Source organism: Botryllus schlosseri, chromosome 16 (assembly GCF_051294905.1).
Source record: "Botryllus schlosseri isolate E-star chromosome 16, Bs_hap1, whole genome shotgun sequence".
NCBI lineage: Eukaryota > Metazoa > Chordata > Ascidiacea > Stolidobranchia > Styelidae > Botryllus > Botryllus schlosseri.
Genome location: NC_137251.1, coordinates 1683238 through 1698421, shown reverse-complemented (window position 1 = coordinate 1698421; position 15184 = coordinate 1683238). Strand labels below are relative to the sequence as shown.

At 39.3% G+C, this 15184-nt stretch overlaps 1 protein-coding gene across 2 annotated transcripts; it reads right to left on the bottom strand.

Moving 5' to 3' along the window:
• Positions 1–852: 852 nt before the first annotated feature.
• On the bottom strand, positions 853–14350 carry LOC145458494 (uncharacterized). Of its 2 annotated transcripts, none has more exons than XM_080336871.1 (11): positions 14212–14350; positions 7889–8021; positions 6785–7625; positions 5965–6118; positions 5286–5398; positions 4706–4785; positions 4175–4270; positions 3384–3520; positions 2356–2509; positions 1494–1713; positions 853–1061 (listed from the first exon to the last, which is right to left on the bottom strand). In XM_080336871.1, the coding sequence occupies exons 1-11, from the start codon at positions 14224–14226 to the stop codon at positions 1004–1006; spliced, it is 2001 nt and encodes a 666-aa protein (XP_080192997.1). In that variant the 5' UTR covers positions 14227–14350; the 3' UTR covers positions 853–1003. The 2 variants fall into 2 exon arrangements, with proteins under 2 accessions (XP_080192997.1, XP_080192998.1); XM_080336872.1 differs by having other exon boundaries at positions 4175–4267.
• Positions 14351–15184: the final 834 nt, after the last annotated feature.

Here is a 15184-nt window from a genome sequence, read left to right as displayed (position 1 = left end):
ATTCCTTCCGAAGTGCTGAAGGTTAATCTAGGCCAGGGGTGGCCGACCTGCGACCGTGGACACGTAATTAAATCAGCATGTTTTGGCGGCCGTCGACATGCAGTCTGACTTCCCGAAATGACTCCCGATTTCTTGAAATTTTCTTCGCGCTGGGCGCGATTCAATGTGACTACATTTTTCGATTTTAATATAGTAGCGCCCTCGGCAATCAGATCCCCACAGTGCAGATGGAAACTCGGAATCGTGTGCTTCTCTCTATAACGACAATCTTGATGGGAGGTCAAGAAGTAACAGCACGCAACAAAGCGACTTATAACAATTGGCCCACCCGAAGATGTATCCTCATTTATAGCTTGCCCTAAATTTTCGAAAACACCCCTCAATCAACTCTACCGGTGAATCTGATCACGTATCAATGACGAAATTCACAAGTGGATCTGAAAGTTTTTACGCGCCTCGCGCGACTGTGCACAATCCCGAATCGTGACCAGTGACCACTCCTGATTTCGATGCGTATAGTAAGCTTATATCATTAAATAGATTAGTCCAGAGTTTACCGGAAATGTATTTCAACATAAGGGTATTTGGCGTCCAGCTAGTTCATTACGACTATGCCCTGGAATGCGGGCGTAGGCTACATGAGTAGTCGAAATGCGGCCGTGAATGGCTAAAAGGTTGGCCACCCCTGATCTAGGCTGCTCTTCGCTGTATGATCCGCGTAAATGGTGTCTTAAAAAGCCCAGAAGTGGGCCGTGCTGCAAGTCGGTAAATACGGAAGCGTAATAAAGAATATTTTCCTGACGTAAATTGACCGATGTAGTTGAAACGCCATGAATATCAAAAGAACAACGCTTCGGTCTTGGATCGGAATGTAATAATAGCAGAAGAAAAAAGACACGGCTGACTAAGTAACAACAGTTGAAACGCACGCGCAAAAATCAGTTCAATTCCGCGTTAAAAGCGAGCGATGATATGAAGGCTGCCGGTTTCTGTTATGACCTCATCACGACGCTGAAACTTCTTGGATCCTCTTTTCAAGAACCGTTCTGTACATCTGGTACCTGGAAAGGTGACGATAAATGCAATCAATCAACTCGCACGTTGACTTTTGTTTATGCGACCGTCGCATTCTGTTTGTCTAATTAGAACGAAATGCCGGTAATCTATTTCTACTCTCTAACTTTAATTCTGATTCAATTTATTGTCTTTCCTGAAAATGCTACAGGAGAACTGTAGGTAAGCCTATCGTGCGAAGAGAGCCAAACTTCATGTACAAACATTTGCCATTCTCGTGCTTATGAACTGAGCTTGATTCAATGCCAAGTTTTCGCGAATTCAGTAGCCTATTCCTAATTCTAATATAATACGGAAAAAACTGAGTAGCGATAATTCTAACTATACCTACACTATAATTTTGTTTGGAAAAAGCTGTAGGAAGCTATAGGTTCTTCCAAGAGTCTGTTATTCGTTAATATTGCTCAAAATGAATTCACCGTTGCTTCAATTTCGCAGCCTCGCGTTCCTCTTCCTCCGTGAACTTCTTGACGAACATTTGCAAAATATTGATGTCCAACTTGAAATACTGTGCAACGTCGCTCGATATGTCCTCGTGCATGTTACGGTCCATCACGAAAATCTTACAAAACTGTTCGTTAGGTCCCGACAAGACCCGTGTCACGAGCGGATACTCGTTCCTGGCCAGCTCCCTACGCTCTGGAATCATAAAGTCGAATTGTATTTGTGGCAAGGTGCGTGACAAGTACGCGTGCAATTACTTGTGCGCCTCGAAGTTGTCACTTCTACTTGTAACTTGGTAGACATTTACAACGATACTTCTACTTCTACTTAAGTATCAATGCTGATTACTTTGACCCCTGACGATTAAATTATCGCTTATGTCCCAAAATTGAAGAGTTTAGTAGACTTGAATTATAGTCTTACCGGGATCGTAACCAAGTCACAATAAGGTTCCGAGTCACAAGTCAATCTTACTTTTGTAGTTTAGACTCGAGTCAAGTCGAGTCCTTTCTAATTCACGGTCGAGTCAAGTCCGAGTCCGATTCGGGGAGCAGTGGGTCAAGTCCGAGTCATAAGTGTTAGGACTTGAGTCTTGTGTTCACTGTTCAGTTTCGAGTGCAAGTCGACCCAGTTTTTTACAACTATGCTTGCACTATATCGATTGGCTCGCATTCATAACATAACTAATTTTTCTCACTCTTAACAGTTTCTGGCACTCATTTTCAAGTACCAGTGCTAACAAACGAAATACCAGTAATGTGGTAACTTTAATGTTCTTCGAAGTCACAATGATATGCCTGTCTTCGCGAGTCTAGTCATTACAACTCTGAGTCTTACCTCCTGTTTGTTTGACGAGAAACAGAGAAAATTCTTCGTAGCTATTCTCTATTCGGAACTTATTCAGCAAGTGCTGGATGACGTCGTCGCAACTCGATTTACTCGTTACCCGGACGTTGGTGACGGACGCGTAGGCGGGCGTGAAAACGGAAGTCTGAAAAGGGTTGCAAACTCATCAGCCCGCATCCGATTGCAATTAACGGCATATTTATAACGTATTCTAGTGATCATGACAAGCATCAACAACTGTTGATTAGTAATCATGGTCTTTAAAAGTATAGGTCATTGGTCATTAATATCAGGCCGGTTGCCGTTAATATGATTCCTAACCCATCGACCCATCAATCGTTGACTCAGACCTGGACAACTAGAAAAGTTTCAGCTATTCGAAAATAGATTATAATCAAAATTATATCTACACAGTTTTTATCCAAATTAGATCACAACTTACTGAGTTCGCGAAAACTTGTAAATTCAATCAAGTACAGTTCATATCAAATCAGAATTTTCCTTATCGTAAGCATGCGAATAGTAAATGTCTGAATGGCAAGCTCGTTTTGCGCCATACAGTTCCCCTGTAGCATTTTCCGTAAAACCGTATAGATGAAATTAGAGTGAGAATGAGACCAAAGAAACATTTTACAAATTTGAATAAAATTCGAATAAGAGCAAAGAAACATTTCTCAAATCAGATTATAATTATATTACGGGGCATTTGACTAAAACCAGTCGATTAAACAAGTAGAATTATCTAATTGTACAAGTTTGGTATGGACATTTGATATTCTCATGCTTATGAGAGCGAAAACTGATCCGATATAAAGTGAAATTGAGTTTTGCTGTATTTCTTTCTAATCAGAAAAATTTAATTTAATTTCCGAGTTTTCACGAAGTCAGCAATTCTATTCTGTTTGTGAAAAACTGCGTGGCTATAATTCCAATTCTTATCTAATTTGGAAAATCTGAGCAATCTCTAGTCGCTCAGCTCTGGGCACTGTTTTTTATCGAAAATTTATCTTCTCGCTTACACGGTGGTTGTAGGCGTGTCCGTTGATCGAATATCGCTTCCTCGCGCTTTTGTTCAATCTGCGTTTCCGCAAAATAACGCTTTTCTGCCGCAGCAATCCGTCTTCGTCCTGGGCGCTGACATGAACCTTCTCGCCATCTGCGTTACAGGATAATAATGATCGGTTGATATCAAATTGTACTCTAGTACGTGATCAGTCGTGGTCAAAGGAATCATCGGTGTGACTCAAGGCAAATTTTTACGCAATGACAAGAGCTATAGTAACGATATCTGAGACATGTCAAATCTACGCTAGGTGGAGATAGAAAGTGAGTGTTTGAAAAGTATTTAATCAAGAATAGTATTTAAATTGAAATTGAAAGTTTTTGTGCGTCACTTATGCCGTTTTTTATAGTTCTACCTACAATCGCCTAACTGTCAAAGCTATAAAGGAAGACGAATTGCCAAAAAGGAAGACATTTTCGATTTCTTGAGAAAGGAGGACAATACCTCCGAAAGGAGGACGTATTGTTAACCCTGTTGCTATACAAATATGCACCATTTTCAAACTAAATACGGTTACGGTGATACGTTTGCTATTCTAGTTGATCGGTATGACAATTTAGCTCATAAATTCGATTCATATTTACGCCCCAAAACAACTTTATTCTGTAAAAACTTCAAAGTATAAAAAGTCAGCAGTTTTTAGTAAAAAAACTGCTAAGCTCCACATAAATCCAAATGTGGCTTGTTTAAATACCGATATGTAGGTATGCTGCGTAAATTAACGAGATAACTAATTATAAAAAGCACCGTTTTTTAATTTGAGCGCCATTCTTCGGCTGTCCGCTGACCGTCGCCTCGTTTCTCCCAAGATTCCATTTTCAATATTAATCGGCGAACCGTCTTCTGAAACGATAAAGCAGCTCTCGCTTAGTTGGACTTGTAACATGAAATGGGCCAAAGGAACTGCAACCGATAATGCTTTTCCAAATATGATTATAATTAGAATTATTGAATTCGCTAAAACTTGGAAACTGGATTCAATTCCGAATTGTTAAGAAAACCAAGTTCATTTCATACGAAATCAGGATTGATTTTCATAAACACAAGAATGGCAAATGTCAGTATGCAGAGTTTGGTTCGTTTCGCACTATACAGCTCTCCAGTAGCATTCTCAAGAAAACCAGACATTAGATTAGAATTAAATTGCGAGCATTTCACAAATTAGATTATAATTAGGTTACCGGGATTTCCCTCTAATTAGTGCAATTGGACAGCTGGAATTATCTACAATATCCGCCCATGCATGTCACTATTGAAGGAATAAGTGCAAACTCTCACCCATCTGCACGATCGCATCGCTGATTCTCCTTCGCAGCAGAGTTCCAGTCAATTTGTCATTTTTCATTACAATGTCGACGCTGTTGACAACAAAATAGTCTCATTGCTCTCACTTCATACTCAGTAACAGAGTATTTCTACTTCTTCGGAGTACTCAAGTACGTTTTGCCTCCTTGCTTGTCAAAGGTTCAGAACTTCAATATACAATTGAATAGGACTATATTCGTATTGAAATGAACCCGACTATTTTCGGCTGACACTCGTCAGGGGTAATCGTCTACAACTAGTAGAGAATTTGGAGAGAACATTGTGTATCAACAATCGTATTACTTCCACATTTTTCGGCAAAACTACTAACTTAAAAAAAAAATTTGGATTAGCAAAGTAGAAAGTAGTTTAGGGATAACTTGTGCCATTGTTATGAGCGGTATAATCATACGAACCTATAGTGCAGTCCCTGTGTCACGGTAACTGAATGCATTTTCGAAAATTATATTCCTGTCTGTAGTGTCATTGATTACTTGCGTTAGTTTTAAAAGTGGCCATTGCGCGCAATCAAAACGGAATCTTAAGCTCTCACTTTTCCTCGCCCACCGGCAAACCGGTCGTCCTTTCTTCGAATTTGCGAACCGCGTCCGCTTGAACCGTTGCGAGGTCGCTCTGCGGTCTGATTTTCACCCCGCTGTCTTGCATCTAAGTATGGAAAAGTATCGGTCGAATTCACAGCGTATGTGTAGGCAATATATAGAATTGTACAAACCACTAATCAAAGTCGTTATGGTCAACTATAACTACAGGCATTTTGAGTCTATACTTCCAGATCTAGTGCATTTTGAATATCACCGAGTAGTTTGTACAAGTTTGATAAGCAAATAGCTATGGTGCGTGAGGAGTTCACCATCTTGTTCCTTGACACAGAATATTTGAACTCGCTGTTACGTCACTTTTTTACATACATACATACTCATATAGATTTGTTCGAACTCGCGAGATGAAGCTACGAGTTTGACGCCAACGCGCCAGTGCCAGCAGTATCTGATGTCGCGGAAAGGATGATGATGTAAAAGCCTTCAGTTTAGTTTATCAATACCTTTGTCAACTCAAAACAACACAAGATTGCAATATAATGCAATATTAAAAGGAGTATAAACGACTTGGATTGGTCTTTCAATCAAACCCCCACCTTGGCCTACAACATAAAAGGACAAGCAATGAAAATGTCAGTTGACTCTGATTCGCATGACGTATAGAAACCTTGCCTGAAGTCTGATCGCCTTTTTCAAGCCCCAGTAAACGTTGAGCATTCCGTCCACCAGCGGGTTGCCGTCTTTGTCTTGTTTCCATTTGAACTGGAACGCGGACCTCTCGTCGTAGTAAGTGTTGTAGTCGCGAAGCCGCGCGTTGAAAGGCCCTCTGATAAGAATACGAGGATGAAAGTCAGGCGGAAAAGCTTTTCTCTGGTGGTTTAGGTGACTTGAATTGAAAAAACAAGGACAGAACAGTGGTGGTCAAAGTAGTCATCGTAAGTACTCAAGTAGAATTTATCCTCTATAGTAGAATTAGCGATTCCTATGTAAGTGAAAACCAAGCCACAAGTACAATTTGACTTTTATCGTTTTGACTCGAGTCAAGTCGAGTCATTTTCAATTCACCACCGAGTCAAGTCTGAGTCCAAGTCATATAGGCTTGGTTTTGCCTAAAATTCTGAAAACCTTAGGTGAAATTGGAAGTAGTCTGGAAATTAACCACTTGCGCAAGTTAGCAAATTCTACTTGAGTGATAAGATTGTTGATATACAATGTTCTTTCCAATTATCTACCAGTAGCTGAGGATTACCTCTGACGAGTGTCAGCCGAAAAAACTCGGGTTTGTTTCAATATCCAGATATTATTCAATTGTTTATTGAAGTTCTGTGCTTTCGAGATGCTCTTCAAAATAGAAGTATACTTCTTTACCGACAGGCGGCTCTCTGCATTCAAGTCGATCGGAATATTGGTGAAAGCATCAAAGAAGACGCCATTTCATGTTTTCGTTTCTTATTTTACAAATACTTATTTATATCTCGCATGGTTTACTCACACTGGCATCGACTTATCGGTGGAAATCTCGATTTTCTTCATAACTCCTATCTTTAGCGATCTGGCGTCGCTTTTCGCGCGTTTTCGGAGAGTTCCGTCGAGCTTCTTGGACGCGTATTTCGTGAATCGTGACGCTAACTTCAATGTCCGGTTTTTGGCGTCCGGTACCTGTTCTTCCTCGATCGGTTTCGGGGACGGAGATCTCCGGAACACGGACGGGCTTAGTTTTAGGAAAGACGGGGACTTCTTGAGTTTGTGCGAGTGTTGATGATCGAATTGGAATATATCAGATACGGATTTCGGTCTCTGTTTTCGTCTGAGGTAATTGCCCGACGGATCTCCTAGAATATCATCCGAAGAATTCTGTCTCCTGAGTTCAAAAGAAGACGGTTTACGTCTAGAATTATTAAAATGTCTGCGTATCACAACAGGGTGGTAGTCGTACAGTGAGTTGTTGGGGGATTTGCGGGATAAATTTGGCGATGTTTCTCTGCTCGGCGGCTGCACTCGCAATAACACAGGAGAAGTATCAAGTTCAGCGCTGTGCGTACTATGATTTGGTGATTTCCGTTTAGGAGACGGCTGGTCTATTAATAACGATATGGGTCTAAAGATGTGATTTCCTGACTGCTTTCTCGCGGTTATAAACTGTGCGTCTGTGTTTTGAGTGATTGATAAATTCGATGTAGAGTTGTTTCGGCTTGTTTTAAGAATCGAATTTTTGACGCTTTTGGTTGTATTCCCGGTGCGATGATTGATCGGTACACTTCCGGTCGCTTCGAGAAGATCTGGCGCCGAATGGCTCGCTTCTACCTCGTTGTTGTTTTCAAACGCGCAGCTGTCTGTAAATAGTTCATATAGTTGGACAACACAACACTTGCAGCTTTTTCTAAATAGGTAGAATGATGGATACACCGATTATTTCCCAAAATTAGAATTAGAATTTTTGAATTCGCAAAAACTTGGAAATTGAATGTTATTTGGAGCCATACTACAAAAATTACCGGCCTTTCGCTCTAATTAGTTTTAACCAGACAAATGGACAACTAGTCTCAGCGGGTCGGATGAATCGCGTAACCGTCGATACTGAAAATATAGAAAATACCGGAATTCGATTCAAAGTCTGAAATTCCTGTCGCAGAAGATGTGCTTTCTTCGAAATCGCCGTTCGACTTGTCTTGCTCGTCTTCTCGTTTCCAAATTCTCGCTATCGACGTCACAAATCTCTGATATACTCCCTGGAAATACACGATGCGACATAGCTTGTTACATTCAATGACTTGACTTGGTGTGGACCTGCGCTATAGATTGTAAACCCTGTTCCGAACTAAACGAGAAATTGGAAGAAACACGAAAATTAAAGCCTCGATGACTATTTGGTTGTCCGACATATGAGCATACAATACTTTACCATCTGACTTTATGACCCCAAAATCAACCCAAGACCACTAAGTCTACTGGGGTTCGTTGACCCTGTGAGAAAGGGTACGCCGGAGGTTGTATTATATTGTAATGTATTGGATGCAGAATTGTACAATAGGGCTCTTCAAAAATGGCTTTTTTTTTCTCAAATTGTTAGGTTACCTAATTTAAGCCTACACACCAAATTTGGTTCAATTCCAACCAGTAGCCGCATTGTTACAGGAGAAGAAAGTTTCTATTTATTATATAAAAATACATAACAAAAAATTCGGAAATTTTCTGTCCACCCCATGAAAGTGTTAGGTTCTCCATAGAAACGATGTTCACCAAATTTGATTCAATTCCAACCAGTCGAAGCGGGTTTATTGCTGCCGAAAAATTTGGATTTTGATAAAATAGTATTTACGGTGGGCACCACTATAATAAATAATTGAAGAATTGGTCACCGTAAATACTATTTCATTCATGATCCAAATTTTTCGACGGCAATGACCTAGCTTCCACTGGTTGAAATTGAACCAAATTTAGTGAACATCGTTTCTATAGAAAACCTAACACTATAATGGGGTGAACAGAAAATTTTCAACTTTTTTGTTATTTATTTTTACATAATAAATAGAAACTTTCTTCTTCTGTAGCAATGCGGCTACTGGTTGGAATTCAACAAAATTTGGTGTGTAGGCTTAAATTAGGCAACCTAACAATTTTATCAAGTAGCCAGTACGATTCGAGAAAAAAGTCATTTTTGATGAGCCCTATTGTACAAACTATTGAATTTTTCAAATACGCAGCTATAAACTATAAGCAATCAATTAATTTGGTATCGGAATCGGATCTGCATTTCAAAAGGACGGGGGTTCGCGTTTAATATCGGGGAATATTCGACCCTTCAACGAGTTTCGATTCCGCAAATTATGCACAACATGCCCACACGTATTCCCGTGATCTCTATAATCGCCTGTAAGATTGAAGACGTCCCACGGACGCATCAACAGCCAATAAATTGTTCGCGCAATGCCTCGAACTACTGCTATACTATTAATTCACTCTGACATGTGCAAATTATATATCTAGCGAAATTTCGGTAATCTAACTCTAATCTAATTTGTGAAATGTTTCTATACGTTCTATAGCTAATCTACTCTCTAGTTTTCCCGAAAATGCTGCAGGAGAACTGTATAGTAGGGCTCTTCAAAAATGACTTTTTTACTCAAATCGTACTGGCTACTTGATAAAATTGTTAGGTTACCTAATTTAAGCCTGCACACCAAGTTTGGTTCAATTCCAACCAGTGGAAGCGGAGTTATTGCCGTCGAAAAATTTGAATTATGACTAAAATAGTATTTACGGTGACCGATTCTTTGTTTATTTATTATAGTTCTGCTCACCGTAAATACTATTTTATTCAAATCCAAATTTTTCGACGGCAATAACTCCGCTTCCACTGGTTGGAATCGAACCAAATTTGGTGAGCATCGTTTCTATTCTATAGACAGCCTAACACTTTCATGGGGTGAATAGAAAATTTTCAAATTTTTTATTGTTTATTATTATATAATAAATAGAAACTTACATCTCCTGTAGCAAAGCGGTTACTGGCTGGAATTGGACCAAATTTTCTGTGTAGGCTTGAATTAGGTAACCTAACAATTTTATCAAGTAGCGAGTACGATTTGAGAAAAAAAGTCATTTTTGAAGAGCCCTACTGTATAGTGCGAAACGAGCCAAGCTAGCTGCACAGTAGGCCTACAGACATTTGCCATTCTTGTGCCTAAGAGAATTAGAATGAACTCTAATTTCATATGAACTGAACCTGATTTTAGTTGTATTTCTTTTGTGAATTCAGTAATTCTAATTCTTATCTTGGACTAAGCTGTGTATAGCTATAATTCTAATTCTAATCTACTTTGGAAATGCTGAAAATTTCCTAGTTGTCCTATCCTGGCGTGCAGTAGGCCTACGCGTTACTATAGTAGCGTGATCCATGATGCGAGGCTATAAGCCAGCGGATATGATACGCAAACTGCTGACTGGATAGTGTCACAGTCTATATTACGTTATTCGCGTATTTAATCACAAAGCTGGATCACAATATTTAGATGCTGTACCCAGCGTGTGGATAGTATAATATTTTAACAACAGTCTGAACTGATCACTTCTACGCTACTGCATCTAGAAACTGCGCAACCTTTCCGGCAGTGTAAAGCCGTTGCTGTTTGTGTTCGAGCTGCGAGCAATACATGATCAGTTGACGTGACGTCACCACTTCCTGAAGTTAAGACAATCGATTTGTGACTGCGTTGATTTTGTTCACTTTAAGATGTCGCCTTGTATCTGAGCTGCTCGAAATTCAAAAGGTGAGTTGAGTAATATAGTCGGTACACTCGGTAGCCTGACTGAATGACCACAGACACGAGACATAGATAAGGTTATTACATCACAGGCGTAGATTCGGTGCTATTTACGGCTTGTGACGCGCGAATTTGATTTGTCCACACTGAGGTATTAGCTAAGATGTTGGTCGAAACTACATTTAATTGTGACTTGCTGCAAAACACGATTTGATCATCACCAGCTCTAAACAGGTGTATCGTTTCGCGACTTTGATAAATATAATACTTGATTAACTGTGCTTTACAATTAAGCGTTGTATCACGAACACTGCTTCGCTGTAACAGTTGAACAACTAGAAAGGTTTCCGCTTTTCTAAACTCGATTGTAATTAGAATTATGCATAAAAACTTCTTTCCGAATTCGATTAGAATTAGAATAACTAAATTCGCAAAAGATAGGAAATTGAATTAAAATATGAATTTGAAAGAAACACAACAAAACACACATTCAATCCATATCGTATCATGATGTCTTTCTCGTAATCATGAGAAAGCTAAACGTCTTTACAGCAAGCTAGGCTCGTTTCATCTGTAGCATTTTCAGAAGACAAACAAAACAGAAAGTAGATTACAATTAAAATGAGAGATAAGAAACATTTCCCAAAGTAGATTAGAATTAGATTACCGGCATTTCGCTCAAATCAGTCTAATTAAACAACCAGAATCATCTAGTTGTCCGCATAGCTAAGCTGCTAGTCGAAACTACATTAAATTCCCAAATGCAGAAACACATGATGTGATCGCCGCCAGTTGTAAACAATCCGTTATTTAAAATGCGTATCATTTCGCTATTTCCAGAAATAGATTAATTGATTAACCGTGAAACCATGATTTACAAATAAATTCCACTGTAGCTTTTTGCATCGAAAACACCGCTTCGCTGGCTTGATCTGAATATCCATCGTAACGACTAACGAGACATGCGTAAAATTAGCCGTCCGAATACTTCTAAGCTTTGCGCGGCAGATGTCATCTCTGAACTTTCGGAAGGTAGCTGCGAAACCACAGTGACCGTGCTGGGCCAAATGTTCTGTGACCTGAACGTCGGTTCTATCAATCAACTTCGTGGCTTTCGATTCTCTTCTTTCTAATAAGACCTGATCCTGCCAGTTATAGGTGGATTTATTTTAGGATGACGGGTCAATAAAAGCATCGACCTTCAAAAATGCCCTTTTTTCTCAAAAATTTGGATTTGAATCTAATAGTATTTACGGTGAGCACAACTATAATAAATAAACTAAGAATCGGTCACCGTAAATACTATTTTATTCAAATCCAAATTTTTCGACGGCAATAACTCCGCTTCCACTGGTTGGAATTGAACCAAATTTGGTGAGCATCGTTTCTATAGACAGCCTAACACTTTCATGGGGTGAACAGAAAATTTTCAAATTTTTCATTATTTATTTTTATATAATAAATAGAAACTTACTTCTCCTGTAGCAAAGCGGTTACTGGCTGGAATTTAACCAAATTTTGTGTGTAGGCTTAAATTAGGTAACCTAACAATTTTATCAAGTAGCCAGTACGATTTGAGAAAAAAAGTCATTTTTGAAGAGCCCTAATATTGTACAGTGTATATTGAAGTCTATACATTATAACATGCCAAACTTAAATCACTATAGTCGTCCCATATTTCTTTCCATCCATTGTACATTGTGCAATCGTGCATGCCTCGTATTTTCACCGCCAAGGCCGAGGTGGGTGTCTGATTTTAAAGAGTATCCTATCTTTTCATTGTATCGCAGTCTTGTGGTGTTTAAAAGTGACTGCAGTTAACGAGTGACCAGATGACCACCAGATTGTATACCGGATGCTGAAACATGTATACCTTTTACTCAATCACAAGTAAAACATTGCCAGTTCAATTGATCTAAAAATTATTTGATGTGTATCAACCATAAATAAAAATATAACGCGTTGTGACAACGACATTGAATAATTGTTTTATGAACATGCATAGCCCGTTCTCATATGCTCTGTGTGTTGTGGTGTAGATCAATATAATCGAAACGATTATTTTAGACGAAAAAAATTATTCTTATAGTCGTAAGAGGTGTATCAATTCAGTACTCGACAAAAATTAACTCGCGGTAGTCCACTCTCACCACTCGAATTATTAAAATCAATATTTGACCCGGATTCGATCGCGATCAGCCTTAATAATTACCATTAAGTGTAACCAGGGTTGCATTTAAAACAAAAATCAATTTAAAACAAACATGTTTAAAACCAGGCCCTTGTTTAAATCATGATTTTCATTGTTTTTTATGTTTTTTAGCCATGACGTCACGAATCGTTAATTGTGACGTCGCAGTGGATTGACATTGACAATTGAAAATATGGGGTGAATATGGCTCCTTCATCATTAGAACACCAATCCGTACCAATGATCAATATCCATATGCTAATGTTGAGCCGACGACGATTTCGAGGGTTTGTATGCCATCCAACATCGTATGCGTCGACTGTATTGGGTTCAAATCGTCCGTGGGCTCATACAACATGTTTTATCGAAAGTATTTACACAATTATGGCATAATTAGACGTTAAAAAAACACAATTTTGTTTTAAAAAAGCTATTTGTTTAAAACACTGTTTAAAACATGTTTTAAACAAAGTGTTTTAAAACACCGTTTGTGTTAAATGCAACCCTATAGGTGTGACGCATGGTGAATGAGAACTTGACGAGGTATCGTGGAATTTTCCGACGCTTCAACAGAGAAATAAACGATTTCCGGAAGCGATTAAAACTACATTAGATGAGACATAGCCCCGAACGGCTTCACTATTCCCATTTATACAAAAAGACAATGAAGACATTCTAACTAGAGGTCGACCGATATTGATTTTTGCAGGCCGATAGCGATACCGATTTTCGACACACTTACAAGGCGGATAACCAATAACATAGGCCGATATTAATATGGAAAAAGCAGAGAACCATTTTCCCCCAAAATATCATATATTAGGCAAGATGGCACTTGTACAATGTACAATTGTACAATGTACATTGTACATGCTACAGAAATCTGCACGGCAAACGAGCAAAGCTTCAATTATCGGCCTCGATAATAGGCCAAGGCGATAATCGGTGGACCTCTAGTACTAACTACTCCCGGTAGTAGCCTAAGCTATGTAGCGAGGGTGAGTTTCTGGCTGCAGATTTACGCTCGCACGAGACGACACCTCAATTCGCGCCATAACCATCAATACTTTGAACCAGAGCTACAAAGATTTCTACCTAACCAGTGTCGAATCATATTGGAACAACGTTCCTATCGCTTACTGTATATCTCCGGCATCTCTTAAAACGATGCATACTTTTGCAAATCGCCGTTCAACTGTCTAAACCCGGACGCAATCAGTGGTACATACTAAATACTTTGTGCGGTGATTTGTTTTGAATCGCTTATATCGATATGCGCGACATTCGGCTATAACACGATCATTTCCCTTCATTTTGAAGCCAGCAGGCAGTCTATTCGTCACATTCATAGCTTAACTACAGAGTTCAACTATGGTAAGCGCTAAGTAGAACAATGCACTAGTATTCGCACAATCAACCTCAGTAGAAATATTTCGTTACAGATCCACTATGCGCAATTCGCACCTTCAATGTTGCCATGTCACAAATCCAGGAATCACCATCATCATCGCTCTTCCCTTGTAAACCTTGTTACTCGTATCCACTCCTCGAATTGGTATATCCTAGCGAGGTTGGCGCTTATTATCGTATCTATTGATGTCGGAATTCTGGAAAAAGAACAGAAAGTATTGTCGCTGTTTCGCGCCATTTGAAATTACGTATTTGTACACTAATTGTAGGGCTGAGCACAAGGAATCTCTAGTTGCTGACGGTTATCCGGATAAAACATTCGGCTTTATCTCTTCATGAATATATCATTCGATTGTAAAGTGAATTTCTGTACCTCCAGTGGCCTCTCACAACAAATGTATTCTTGCGATGAATGTTGTGTAGTTATGACATCAATCTTTCTAGTACCACGAACCATGCTGCAGCTATTCAAGTTACGTAACCATGCCCAGAAAACTCTGTTGTATGGGCCCCGTCCGAAGGCGCGAAGAATGAATGACTCGTTTGTGAGTTCCAGACAGCAGCATGAACATGCGACTCCAACTATACAACACTTCCAACCAGCGGTTGGCGGTTATACAGACAACGGCACCGAATTTACCCGAGTAAGAGCGTGATTTTCCGCACAGTTCCATCTATATATCCTGGTATTCTTTCGTTAGCTAGCTAGAGTACCCAAGTCCGAACCGAGTATTTTAACAGTGCAAAGCTACGCACGTTAGTGGAAATGACATATCTGTGAAGTTACCATCAACAGCATTGTCATAAAGCGTAATGAAATGTGTATGGTCGAAAAATTCCCCAAATTAACTCAGTTCGTTTTATTAGCAATTTTTATCAGTTAAATACACCACAAAAATTGCGATACAATGAAAAGATGTCGAAACGACTTGGAGTAGTCTTTGGAATCAGATAGGGTGTGTGATTCCAAAGACTACCAAGGTGCTGTAAAGAGGAGGTAGCATGAACAGTTGAACACTGATTGAGG

Coding starts and splice junctions, on each gene's coding strand:
- LOC145458494 (XM_080336871.1), bottom strand. Junction 1,714..2,355: donor TCTCGTCAAACAAACAGGAG/GTAAGACTCAGA, acceptor TTATGATTCCAG/AGCGTAGGGAGCTGGCCAGG. Junction 1,062..1,493: donor GCTGCGAAATTGAAGCAACG/GTGAATTCATTT, acceptor TCACCTTTCCAG/GTACCAGATGTACAGAACGG.